The 13,843-nt window shown below is 51.4% G+C and overlaps 1 protein-coding gene across 1 annotated transcript in view; it reads right to left on the bottom strand.

The window, feature by feature from the left end:
- SREBF2 (sterol regulatory element binding transcription factor 2) overlaps positions 1-13,843 on the bottom strand; it is a 159,761-nt gene that overhangs the window by 120,998 nt on the left and 24,920 nt on the right. Inside the window, exon 5 of the mRNA XM_075321885.1 lies at positions 7,236-7,457. Coding sequence (XP_075178000.1) covers positions 7,236-7,457 — 222 coding nt within the window. The remainder of the gene's footprint in view (positions 1-7,235; positions 7,458-13,843) is intronic.

Below are 13,843 nucleotides of genomic sequence, written 5' to 3'. Positions count from 1 at the left end.
AAAAACGCTACAAGTAGCGTTTTTGAAACATGTTAAAAAACTGCAAGTCACTGGATCCTCACTATAACGCAGGCAAACGCAGGTGAACGGATGTTAACGCGAGTCCATTGCAAATGCATTGAAATGAAAACGCATTTGCACTGGATCCGCTTGTCCGCTAAAAAAACGTTTTCAACGGATGTTAAAAAGACGTAGTGTGAAACCAGCCTAATTAAGTTTGCACTGCCTAGAAACTAGACACATTTTTAAAAAAATTAAAAAGTAGTTTATGTCATCGTTTTCTGGGACCATGTACTTATTCATCTTTAGGTCAATGCAGCTGAGTGAGCTTAATTCTTTGAGTGGTGAGACAATTTATTATTATTTTTTTTTGTTTTTTTATTGATAGCATTTGGAGGTACATACGATGCTTCGATCACTTCATATTTCATTTTCCGAAAAAGTTGTGCTCGGGATAAGAAGAAGGAAAAGATGGGCTGTTTTTACTTTTCTTTTCTGTATGGGTTAGTGAGTTGTATATTTTGATACATGGTACTTTAAAGGACACAGTACTAATTATGGTTAATGTTATTTTTTTACGTTTTATAAACAGTTTTTTTCTAACTTCATTTCTTGGTATCCTTATGGGACTTGAACTTGCGATTGTCTGATTGTTTATATTTGTGATGACAGTCCTGTAAGAAGCACTGTCCTCACAGGCATGAGGGTCTTCATCAAATTAGGAGGGGACAATGTGGAACCCCCACACACAATATGCTTTAGGTAACGCTGTGGGAATGCACAGCAGTATTTCAGGCATCTGCAGCAGTGAATGTAGCTTAGCTCTGGTCGCTGCTGTTAGAGACAGATGCGGGGTGTATAACACAGCTGGCACAGCCCGCATCATACATGGGGAGCCGACAATGGATACAACCGTGCAGCCAATGTCAACAATGGGTTAAATTAATATTTCACGTAAAAATCTTGAAAAAAAAGAGAATTGTGTTTACTTACCGTAAATTATTTTTCTTATAGTTCCGTATTGGGAGACCCAGACCATGGGTGTTTAGCTTCTGCCTCCGGAGGACACACAAAGTACTACACTAAAAAGTGTAGCTCCTCCCTCCTAGCATATACACCCCCTGGTGAGCCAGTCCCAGCCAGTTTAGTGCAAAAGCTGAAGGAGAATAGCCACCCACAAGTAGAACAGAGCAAGAGCCGGAACAACCGGAGACTCTGTCCACGACAACAGCCGGTGATAACATGCGGAACAAGAAATTGCCAACAGGCAACAGGGAGGGTGCTGGGTCTCCCAATACGGAACTATAAGAAAAATAATTTACGGTAAGTAAACAACATTCTCTTTTTCTTTATCGTTCCTTTGGGAGACCCAGACCTTGGGACATTCCAAAGCAGTCCCTGGGTGGGAATAAAAAGAATTTTGTTTACTTACCATAAATTCTTTTTCTTATAGTTCCGACATGGGAGACCCAGACCATGGGTGTATAGCTTCTGCCTCCGGAGGACACACAAAGTACTACACTAAAAAGTGTAGCTCCTCCCTCCTAGCATATACACCCCCTGGATAACCAAATCTAGCCAGTTTAGTGCAAAAGCTGAAGGAGGACATCCACCCACAAGTAGAGATAGAGCAAAACCCGGAACAACCGGCACCTCTGTCTACAACAACAGCCGGTGAAAACACACGGAACAATAAAACTGCCAACAGGCAACAGGGAGGGTGCTGGGTCTCCCATTACGGAACTATAAGAAAAAGAATTTACGGTAAGTAAACAAAATTCTCTTTTTCTTTATCGTTCCTTATGGGAGACCCAGACCATGGGACGTCTGAAAGCAGTCCATGGGTGGGAATAAACAGAAAACTGAGAAGTAGGCAAAACCTAACTTCACAAACGGGCGACAGCCGCCTGAAGGATGCGTCTGCCCAAGCTCGCATCTGCCGAAACATGAGCATGCACTTGGTAGTGCTTTGAAAAGGTGTGCAGACTAGACCAAGTGGCACCCTGACAGACCTGCTGAGCCGTAGCCTGGTGCCTGAAAGCCCAAGAGGCACCGACAGCTGTGGTCGAGTGTGCCTTGATCCCCGGCGGGGGAGGCACCCGAGTACTCTGGTAGGCATCGGATATGGCCGACCTAATCCAACGAGCTAGGGTCGGTTTAGAAGCCGAGAGACCCTTGCGCTGACCTGTGGTCAGCACAAAAAGAGAGGTGCACCGCCTAAGAGCAGCGGTGCGTGACACAGATACGGAGCGCCCGCACCAGATCTAAAGTATGCAACGCTTTCTCAAAGCGATGAACAGGGGCCGGACAAAGGGAAGGCAATGAAATGTCCTGGTTAAGGTGGAAAGGAGAGACCACCTTAGGAAGAAAGTCCGGAGTCGGACGGAGAACTACCTTGTCTTGGTGAAAAACCAAAAAAGGTGACTCCGAAGAGAGCGCGGCCAAGTCAGAGACTCTCCTGAGAGAAGTTATGGCCACCAGAAAGACGACCTTCTGTGAAAGTCGAAACAAAGAAACTTCCCTAAGAGGCTCAAAGGGGGGTTTCTGTAAGGCCGTGAGGACCAGATTAAGGTCCCAGGGATCCAAAGGCCGCCGGTAAGGTGGAATGATGTGAGATGCGCCCTGCATGAAGGTGCGCACCTGAGCCAGTCGGGCGATACGCCGCTGAAAGAACACTGACAGAGCCGAGACCTGTCCCTTAAGGGAATTGAGGGATAGTCCTAGCTGCAGACCGGACTGTAGAAAGGACAGGATGGTTGGCAAGGAAAAAGGCCAAGGAGCATGGCCAGAAGAACGACACCAGGACAGGAAAATTCTCCAAGTCCTGTGGTAAATTTTTGCCGAGGAAGACTTCCGAGCCCGAGTCATAGTGGAGATTACTTCGGGAGGAATGCCGGAAGCCGTCAAGATCCAGGACTCAAGAGCCACGCCGTCAATCTGAGAGCCGCAGAATTCTGGCGGAAAAACGGACCTTGAGAGAGAAGGTCTGGGCGGTCCGGGAGATGCCACGGCACCTCTACGGACAGACGGAGCAGGTCTGGGTACCAAGCTCGCCTGGGCCAGTCTGGGGCGATGAGTATGACCCGACGGCCCTCCATTCTGATCTTGCGCAGGACTCTGGGCAAGAGAGCTAGAGGGGGAAACACGTAAGCCAGACGAAACTGGGACCAATCCTGAACCAGCGCGTCCGCTGCAAAGGCCTGAGGATCGTGGGAGCGAGCCACGTAAACCGGGACCTTGTTGTTGTGCCGGGATTGATTGATGTAGGCAACTGCTGTCGCATTGTCTGACTGGACTCGAATGTGCTTGCCCGCCAACAGGTGGTGAAAGGCTACGAGAGCTAGGAGCACAGCTCTGATTTCCAGCACATTGATCGAGAGGACTGATTCGGACGGAGTCCAAATGCCCTGTGCTCGGTGGTGGAGAAATACTGCTCCCCAGCCGGATAGACTGGCATCCGTGGTGAGGATCACCCAGGACGGGGTCAGGAAGGAGCGTCCCTGAGACAGAGAGAGAGGCCGAAGCCACCACTGAAGAGAGCTCCTGGCTTGTGGCGACAGAGCCACCAACCTGTGCAAGGAAGAAATCCGCTTGTCCCAACAGCGGAGAATGTCCAGCTGCAGAGGACGCAGATGGAACTGGGCAAAGGGAACCGCTTCCATTGACGCCACCATCTGACCCAGCACCTGCATAAGGTGCCTGATGGAATGACGGTGGGGCCTCAACAGAGAGCGCACCGCCAGATGGAGGGACTGCTGTTTGACTAAGGGCAGCTTGACAAGTGCCGGCCGAGTTTCGAATTGCATCCCTAGGTACGTGAGTTCTTGGGTCGGGGTCAGAGTGGACTTGGGCAGATTGACAAGCCACCCAAATTGAACAAGAGTGGCGAGAGTGAGCGAGACACTCCGCTGACAGTCTGCGCTGGATGAAGCCTTGACTAGAAGGTCGTCCAGGTAAGGAATTACTGCCAACCCCTGGAGGTGCAGAACCGCAACCACTGCTGCCATGACCTTGGTGAATACTCGAGGGGCCGTGGCTAACCCGAAGGGGAGAGCCACGAATTGGAAATGATCCTCTCCTATTGCAAAACGTAACCAACGCTGGTGTGAAACTGCAATTGGCACATGTAGATAGGCATCTCTGATGCCTTTGGACGCCAGGAAATCCCCTTTGGTCATTGAGGCAATGACTGATCGCAGAGACTCCATGCGAAAATGCCGCACCCGAACATGCTTGTTGAGAAGCTTGAGATCCAGGATGGGCCGGAAGGTACCGTCCTTTTTGGGAACTAGGAAGGGGTTTGAGTAAAAACCTCTGAACCGTTCCCGAGCGGGAACTGGTACAATTACTCTGTTTGCCTGCAAGGATGCCACAGCCTGTGAGAAGGCGGCGGCCTTGGAGCAGGGGGGAGTTGAGAGAAAAAAATCTGTTTGGCGGGCTGGAAGAGAATTCTATCCTGTAGCCGTGAGATATGATATCTCTCACCCACTGATCGGAGACCTGTTGAAACCAAGCGTCGCCAAAGTGGGAGAGCCTGCCACCGACTAAGGACGTTGCTGGAGCGGGCAGAGAGTCACGAGGAGGCTGCCTAAGTGGCAGAACCTCCTGCGGTCTTCTGCGGACGCGCTTTTGGGCGCCAGTTGGATTTCTGGTCCTTAGCTGAGTTAGCGGACGAGGCGGAGGGCTTAGAGGACGACCAGTTGGAGAAACGAAAGGAACGAAACCTCGACTGATTCCTACCCTGGGCGGGTTTCCTGGTCTTGGTTTGTGGCATGGAAGTACTCTTCCCGCCAGTAGCTTCCTTAATAATTTCATCCAGCTGTTCACCGAACAGCCGGGAACCAGCAAAAGGGAGCCCAGCAAGGAACTTCTTTGAAAAAGCATCTGCCTTCCACTCTTGAAGCCACAAGACCCTGCGGATAACGAGGGAATTAGCCGAAGCCACCCCAGTGCGGTGAGAAGCCTCTATCATGGCAGACATGGCATAAGATGAAAAAGCTGAAGCTTGAGAAGTTAAGGCAACCATCTCAGGCATAGGATTCCTTGGTGAGGGAATGCATCTCCTCTAGAGAAGCAGAGATGGCTTTGAGAGCCCACACTGCTGCAAAAGTCGGGGAAAACGCGGCCCCCGCCGCTTCATACACAGATTTGGCCAGAAGGTCAATCTGACGGTCAGTGGAATCCTTAAGTGAGGTGCCGTCAGCCACCGACACAACGGTCCGGGCTGAGAGTCTAGACACCGGAGGGTCTACCTTTGGAGAGTGAGACCACTCCTTGACCACATCAGGTGGAAAGGGAAAACGGTCATCAGAACCACGCTTTGGGAAGCGTTTGTCAGGACAGGCCCTGGGTTTGGTCACAGCGCTCTGAAAACTGGAGTGGTTAAAGAACACACTCTTCACTCTCTTAGGCGAGGTAAACTGGTGCTTTTCTGCCAGAGAGGGTTGCTCCTCTGATACTGGAGGGTTGAGATCCAGTACAGAATTAATGGAAGCAATCAAGTCACTAAGTTCTGAGTCACCCTCGGAAAGATCGATGGGGTACATGGAGTTAGCCTCCGAGCCCCCCGTAAGGGCATCCTCCTCATCTTGCAAGTCAGCTCTTGAATCAGAGCCGCGGGAGGAGGAGGAGGGGGAGGAAACCCTGCGCCTTCTCTTAGGAGGACGGGGTCTGGGACCTGATGATGAATCCTCTGTGAGCTCCGATGGACGGAGGTCAGAGGATAGGGATCCTAAAGAACCCTTAGCAAGAGCATTAGAGGCACCCTGTGAGGAGGGCTGATGCATATTCATCAAAGTCCTGGACAAAAAAGTCCCATGGACTCAGCAAATGACTGGGATATAGACCTAGAGAAGGACTCTACCCAGGCCGGGGGTTCAGCCACAGGTGCAGAGGCAGCCGGAGAGACCACTGGGGGTGAGACTCCAGGCTGTGGCACCGCCAAGTTAGAGCAGACATCACAATGTGGATAGGTGCTCGGCTCAGGGAGCAGGAGCTTACATGCAGCGCATACAGTATAAAGTTTTGGAGCCTTGCTCCTCGTGTGAGACATGCTGCTGGAGTGGGGGCTCTGCAAGAGAATGAACCCCAGGGAGAATATACAGAGGTCCACAACTAGAGACCGGCTGTGGCTTACCAGACCGCTGGAAGCGGTGTTGTGTGCCCTCCAGATCCCGAAGCACGGACCTCCAATGCACAGCACCTCAGCAGGGATGCAGAGTGCAGAAAGGCCCAGCGCAGAGTGAACTCTGCCTAAGAAAATGGCCGCCGGAGCGAAGAGAGGGGGCGGGACTTGGGGGCGTTCCTGTAGGAGAGCGGTAACTGGAGGGCCATAGAGACCTGCAGGGGAGGAGACACGCCCCAGCAGTGGGGAGTGTCCCTCCCCTGTGCAGGACGGCTGCCGGGAGGAGCCGTGCCTGTCCCTCTGCATGAGTGACATGCGAGGGTAGTTAACAGAAACTAGGCCTCCGGCAAAGCCGGGGCCTAAATTTAAGCGGCGAGGCCGACGCGCAGGCACCATCGGCGCGGTTCTCGGGCGAAGGCTAGAGAACCCGCCGGAAATGCCAAAATAAATACATTCAGCATACTCTCCCCATACAGTAAAGAACAGGGACCCCAACACAAACTTCTCAGGTACTTAGCTGCTGAGACGCAGGGCCAGGTCCCTGGGGATGAGTGCTCCGGTCCAGCGGAATCCTCAAGGGGCTGTGGATGGAGACCGGTCTCCTGCCAGGCATGGAGACCGTGCTGGCTCCAACTTCAAGCCAGAGCCCAGGAGGGATGGTGAAGGAGCACGGCATGTAAGGCTCCAGCCTTGGAAATCAACCTTACAACACCGCCGACACAGTGGGGTGAGAAGGGACATGCCGGGGGTCCAGACGTGGACCCGCACTTCTTCAATCTCTTCCAAAGAAAAAAATCATGAGAATGCATGTGTGGATGTATGCCTCCAGAACACAAAGCGATAAACTGGCTGGGACTGGCTCACCAGGGGGTGTATAAGCTCAGAGGGAGGAGCTACACTTTTAAGTGTAGTACTTTGTGTGTCCTCCGGAGGCAGAAGCTAAACACCCAAGGTAAACTAAAGGTCTGGGTCTCCCAACCCAGATAACGAACGATAAAGAAAAATTTAATATAAAAGTTGACCATTAGTAACATATCATTTGAATCAAATTTTGAAATTTTTAGCAAAAATATAAAAAATTATTCTTTTGAACCCAATAATGGCCACTCACCTTGGCATCAGTTCCCATAACCAAGTCCTTCAGCTCGATGATTTTATCATTGATTGACGAGCGATACCTTTTCTCAATGATGTTATGAGTTGTTCTTCTCTCGCCCTCTTTGGGCACTTCTGGCTGTTTCAACACGCCAGGCACCTGCTTTATAGGCATCTTTTCTTGACCCATCATTACTGGCATAGTCGTCAAAATAGTTCCACTGCCACCAACCAAAGTCTACAATAAATAAGCGGAAAGTAAACAAGTTATCCGATTACTTTTAGTACCAAGGGAGGAAACAAAAAAATTTAAACCTAGACATGTTCCTTATACACAGGCTGACTGTCGTCAGGAATAAATGTCTACCCAACTAACTATTGAGCAAATGCTATAATATATATATTTATTTTTTTATTTATTTATTTTGTCAGCAGCACATTGTCTTGTGTAAACAGATGAGCTGCAGACAATCATGAAACTGTAAGAGATACAATTGTTGGTCACACACCGCTCTGGTGACTGCTCCATGTGATTTGCTATAATGACTGGCGTCAGTTGTGGTTTGTGTATTTTCTAATATAGATTTTCAACAACAATAAATTGCATGGTTTTTTGTTGTTTTTTTTAATATAAAACCTTATTTTAATAATCTCTTGTCGTTACCTAATGTGTAAATATGAACCGCCTCTTTAAAGAGAACCTCCCACCTCGAGAAACACGATTTACTGCAGATAGAGAGTTAGCATACAGGTACACAGCGATTAAACTGTGTAGCAAGCTTAGAGAAAGAGCGGCAGCAGGGAGAAAATGATGTTCCTCCCTGCAGCCACTTGTTTCCAATTATCGGGAGCGGTTGAAGTCCATTGTTCACTTGGCTGTGAGTGCAGCTGTAATCACTCCCCAATACTTTGATTGACAGCAAGCTCCATAGTGTATGTGTAGTATATGCTCTGTGCTGTATGTGCAGTGCACACAGTCAGAGTGCTGGTGAGTGATTACAACGAGCTCACTATGCAGTCAGTGGTAACAGCTCTCTGCACCGTCCCAATGACTGGAAGTGGTGGTGACAGGAAAAATAAAACTTCATTTTCTCCCTGTACCCACACTTCCAGTAAGTTAGCTTCAAAAGTTTAACTGCCATTTACCAGAAAATGAACCCTGTTCAGGTGAATAGCATTTATCGAGGAAAAGAAGGGAATTTTGTTACTTACCGTAAATTCCTTTTCTTCTAGCTCTTATTGGGAGACCCAGACGATTGGGGTATAGCTACTGCCCTCTGGAGGCCACACAAAGCACTACATCAAAAGTGCAAGGCCCCTCCTCCTCTGGCTATACCCCCCCCGTGGTATCACGGGTTCTCCAGTTTTAGTGCCAAAGCAAGAAGGAGGAAGCCAATAACTGGTTTAAACAAATTAACTCCGAATAACATCGGAGAACTGAAAAACCGTTCAACATGAACAACATGTGTACCCGCAATCAACAAAAAAACATCCCGAAGGACAACAGGGCGGGTGCTGGGTCTCCCAATAAGAGCTAGAAGAAAAGGAATTTACGGTAAGTAACAAAATTCCCTTCTTCTTCAGCGCTCTATTGGGAGACCCAGACGATTGGGACGTCCAAAAGCTGTCCCTGGGTGGGTAAAGAAATACCTCATGTTAGAGCTGCAAAAACAGCCCTCCCCTACGGGGGTGTCACTGCCTCCTGCAGGACTCTTCCACCTAAGCTGGCATCCGCCGAAGCATAGGTATGCACCTGATAATGCTTGGTGCAAGTGTGCAGGCTGGACCAGGTGGCTGCCTGGCACACTTGTTGAGCCGAAGCCTGGTGTCGCAATGCCCAGGACGCACCCACGGCTCTGGTAGGATGGGCCTTCAGCCTTGATGGAACCGGAAGCTCCGCAGAACGGTAGGCTTCAAGAATTGGTTCTTTGAGCCATCGAGCCAGGGTGACCTTAGAAGCCTGCGACCCTTTGGGCTTACCAGCGACAAGGACAAAGAGTGCATCCGAACGGCGCAAGGTCGCCGTGCGGGAAATGTAGATTCTGAGTGCTCTCACCAGATCTAACAAAAGTAAATCCTTCTCATACCGATGAACTGCATGAGGACAAAACGAAGGCAAAGAGATATCCTGATTAAGATGAAAAAAGGATACCACCTTCGGGAGAAACTCCTGAATGGGGCGCAGCACTACCTTGTCCTGGTGGAAGACCAGGAAGGGAGCCTTGGATGACAGCGCTGCCAGCTCAGACACTCTCCGAAGAGATGTGATCGCTACCAGAAAAGCCACTTTCTGTGATAGTCTAGAAAGTGAAACCTCCCTCAGAAGCTCGAAGGGCGGCTTCTGGAGGACAACTAGTACCCTGTTCAGATCCCATGGATCTAACGGCCGCTTGTACGGGGGTACGATATGGCAAACCCCCTGTAGGAACGTGCGCACCTTAGGAAGGCGCGCCAAACGCCTCTGAAAAAAGACGGATAGCACCGAGACCTGACCTTTAAGGGGGCCGAGCGACAAACCTTTTTTCTAACCCAGATTGCAGGAAAGATAGAAAGGTAGGCAATGCAAATGGCCAGGGAGACACTCCCTGAGCAGAGCACCAGGATAAGAATATCCTCCACGTTCTGTGGTAGATCTTAGCAGACGTGGGCTTCCTAGCCTGTCTCATGGTGGCAACGACCCCTTGGTATAATCCTGAAGACGCTAGGATCCAGGACTCAATGGCCACACAGTCAGGTTCAGGGCCGCAGAATTCCGATGGAAAAACGGCCCTTGGAACAGTAAGTCTGGTCGGTCTGGTAGTGCCCACGGTTGGCCGACCGTGAGATGCCACAGATCCGGATACCACGCCCTCCTCGGCCAGTCTGGGGCGACGAGTATGACGCGGCTGCAATCGGATCTGATCTTGCGTAGCACTCTGGGCAAGAGTGCCAGAGGTGGAAACACATAAGGGAGCCGGAACTGCGACCAATCTTGCACTAAGGCGTCTGCCGCCAGAGCTCTTTGATCGCGAGACCGTGCCATGAAGGTTGGGACCTTGTTGTTGTGCCGGGACGCCATTAGGTCGACGTCCGGCCTTCTCCATCGGCGACAGATTTCCTGAAACACGTCCGGGTGAAGGGACCATTCCCCTGCGTCCATGCCCTGGCCACTGAGGAAGTCTGCTTCCCAATTTTCTACGCCGGGGACGTGAACTGCGGATATGGTGGAGGCCGTGGCGTCCACCCACATCAGAATCCGCCGGACTTCCTGGAAGGCTTGCCGACTGCGTGTCCCCCCTTGGTGGTTGACGTATGCCACCGCTGTGGAGTTGTCCGACTGAATTCGGATCTGCCTTCCTTCCAGCCACTGCTGGAAGGCTATAAGGGCAAGATACACTGCTCTGATTTCCAGAACATTGATCTGAAGGGTGGACTCCTGCTGAGTCCACGTACCCTGAGCCCTGTGGTGGAGAAAAAACTGCTCCCCACCCTAACAGACTCGCATCTGTCGTGACCACCGCCCAAGACGGTGGTAGGAAGGATCTTCCCTGTGATAATGAGGTGGGAAGAAGCCACCATTACAGAGAGTCCTTGGCCGTCTGTGAAAGGGATACTTTCCTGTTCAGGGATGTTGACTTCCCGTCCCATTTGGCGGAGAATGTCCCATTGAAGTGGACGCAGATGAAACTGCGTAAACGGAACCGCCTCCATTGCTCATCTTCCCGAGGAAGTGCATGAGGCGTCTTAAGGAGTGCGACTGACCTTGAAGGAGAGTCTGCACCCCAGTCTGTAGTGACCGCTGCTTGTCCAGCGGAAGCTTCACTAGCGCTGAGAGGGTATGAAAATCCTGCCAAGATACGTTAGTGATTGGGTCGGTGACAGGTTTGGCTTTGAGAAGTTGATGAGCCACCCAAACGTCTGGAGAGTCTCCAGCGCAACATTCAGGCTGAGTTGGCATGCCTCTTGAGAGGGTGCCTTGCCGAGTAGATCATCCAAGTAAGGGATCACAGAGTGTCCCTGTGAGTGCAAGACTGCTACCCCTGCCGCCATGACCTTGGTGAACACCCGTGGGGCTGTCGCCAGACCGAATGGCAGAGCTACGCACTGAAGATGGTCGTCACCTATCACGAAACGTAGAAAAACATTGGTGCTCTGTAGCAATCGGCACGTGGAGATAAGCATCTTTGATGTCTATTGATGCTAGGAAATTTCCTTGAGACATTGAGGCAATGGCGGAGCGGAGGGTTTCATCCGGAACCGCCTGGCGTTCACATGCTTGTTGAGCAGTTTTAGGTCCAGAACGGAACGGAAAGAGCCATCCTTTTTTGGCACCACAACCAGATTGGAGAAAAACCGTGTCTTGTTCCTGAAGAGGAACAGGGATTACCACTCCTTCTGCCTGCAGAAGAGCATCGGCTCGGTGGGGAGGTGGGGACGGTCTGAAGAATCGAGTCGGAGGATGAGAACCGAACTCTGTCCTGTGCACGTGGGCACAATGTCCCTCACCCACCGGTCTGTGACCTGTGGCAGCTAAATGTCGCCAAAGGCGAGCGAGTCTGCCATCAACCGTGGATGCGGAGAGATGAGAGAGCTGAGAGTCATGAGGAGACCGCCTTGGTAGCGGTTCCTCCGGCTGCCTTCCTTGGGCGTGATTGAGCCCGGCCGGAAGCTGAGCCCCTCTGAGGCTTTTCAGCCCTTTTGGACGAGGACAAGTGGGACCTGCCCGAGCTTGGGAAGGACCGAAACCTCGACTGTCCTTCCAGGACAGCATCAATAGGGTAAGTCGCAATGCAGACATTGCGAGGTTACGGACGCCCCTGCGGCATAGATGTACATATGCTCAAGACCAGCTGCGTCAAGAACAGCTGAAAGCTTAGGGTGCCCCTACGGCTGTGAATGCCGGAGCAACCGACACGCCGATAGCCTCATAGACAGATTTCAATCAGAGTCCATCTGTCAGTCAATGGCATCTTTAAGTGAAGACCCATCTCCACTGCCACTATGGCTTTAGCCGCAAGCCTGGAGATTGGAGAATCCACCTTTGGACCCTGGGTCCAGCGCTTGACCCGTCAGGGGGAAGGGGATAACGTGTATCCTTAATACGTTTGGAGAAAACGCTTATCTGGTAAGCGTGGTGTTCCTGGACTGCTTCTCTGAATTCAGCGTGGCCAGAAAAATACTCAATATACGTTTGAGCTACTGGAATGGGACTTCTCCTGCTGTGAAGCTGACTCCTCCGCTGGGGGAGCTGAGGGAGAAAGATCCAACATTCCATTGATGGACGCTATAGGATCATTCCTTATGGCGTCACCATCCGGTGTATCCGGATTGAGAGCGGTGTCAGGATCAAAGTCCTGATGAGCTACGTCTGCCTCACCATACAGAGAGTCCTCCTGGGACCCCCCTGGAGCACCGATTTTATTCCAAATGAGGGTGGCCAGGGAGCAATGAACCAGATTGCGCATGGCCTGTCTGATGACAATATATCAGCCAAAACTGCAACTCTGTCCCTGTCCTTGGACAGGGTTGACAGGTGGTTCCTTTGGCCACGTCTAGGAGAGACCCCGGCTGACCAAGTGCTACAGGAGAGCATTGCAGACAATGGGGGTCAGTGCCGTGGAACAGTATCACATGCAGTAAAAACAGCATTGAAAGCCTGTGTTGCTTATATGCTGCTGCCGACTAGCCATCTAGGATTATAGCGCCAAGAATGGCGACCGTACAGTGCAATGTATAGCATACCAGCACAAGTACAAATGACCACTGCAGCACATGCAATACAAGCAGCGTAGAAGCCTGTGCCGTGGCACCCCAGCTCTACTGCTGCTGTAGACTAGTCATCTAGGGGAATATGGCCCAGAAGAGTGACCATACAGTGCAATGTATAGCATACAAGCACCAGTACAAATGCACACTGCAGCCCATGCAATACAAGCAGCATAGAAAAAAACCTGTGCCCCAGCACCCTTGGTTTTCTGCTGCTGTAGTCTAGCCCTTCCAGGAGAATATAGCTAAGACTAGCGACTGTACAGTGGAATGTACAACACAAAAACACAAATGAGCATCTCAGTCTGCGATACAAGTAGCCTAGAAAGCCTGTGCCTTAGCACACCTGCTTTCCTGCTGCTAATGTGTCGCTCCCCAAGCGGGCATATAGCGACCTGTGCAGTTAAAAACAACACATGTACACACTGCATTTATCTGTGTTCAGCACTATGTGTGCCGCTTACCGCCCGCCTATCAGCGGGTGTATGATCGCCACCGTCCTGCCTGGTTGCTGAAAATCCGAGCTCGGACTTCAGTAATGGCTGCCGGCTTCTTCCCCAGCTCATGTGAGGAGGGGCGGGCCGTGGGCGTGCCCCCAAGGCAGAGCGGGAATCCGGCGCCCGACAGTGTGCAGTGAGAGGGCTGGAGCATGTAAAAAGGCTCCAGCCCTCGGCGCTGCTGATTGCTCAGCGCCTGTCCCCTTCCCTGAGTGACAGGGAGGGGGCGGGAACGAAGCGGCCCTAGGCCGCAGAAGCCGGGGACTGTATTTACAAGCGCCGCCGCCGTAAAAGCGCGGTCGGCGCCCAGTCCCCGGCGAACTACAAGTCCCAGCCGCGCCGCCGCTCCCGGAGCGTCCGGCGCGGTAGTTCCCAAAACACA

Source organism: Anomaloglossus baeobatrachus, chromosome 8, assembly GCF_048569485.1.
Source record: "Anomaloglossus baeobatrachus isolate aAnoBae1 chromosome 8, aAnoBae1.hap1, whole genome shotgun sequence".
In the NCBI taxonomy this organism is placed as follows: Eukaryota; Metazoa; Chordata; class Amphibia; order Anura; family Aromobatidae; genus Anomaloglossus; species Anomaloglossus baeobatrachus.
Note: the sequence above shows the minus strand (reverse complement) of the source record. Positions and strands in the feature narration are given on the sequence as shown.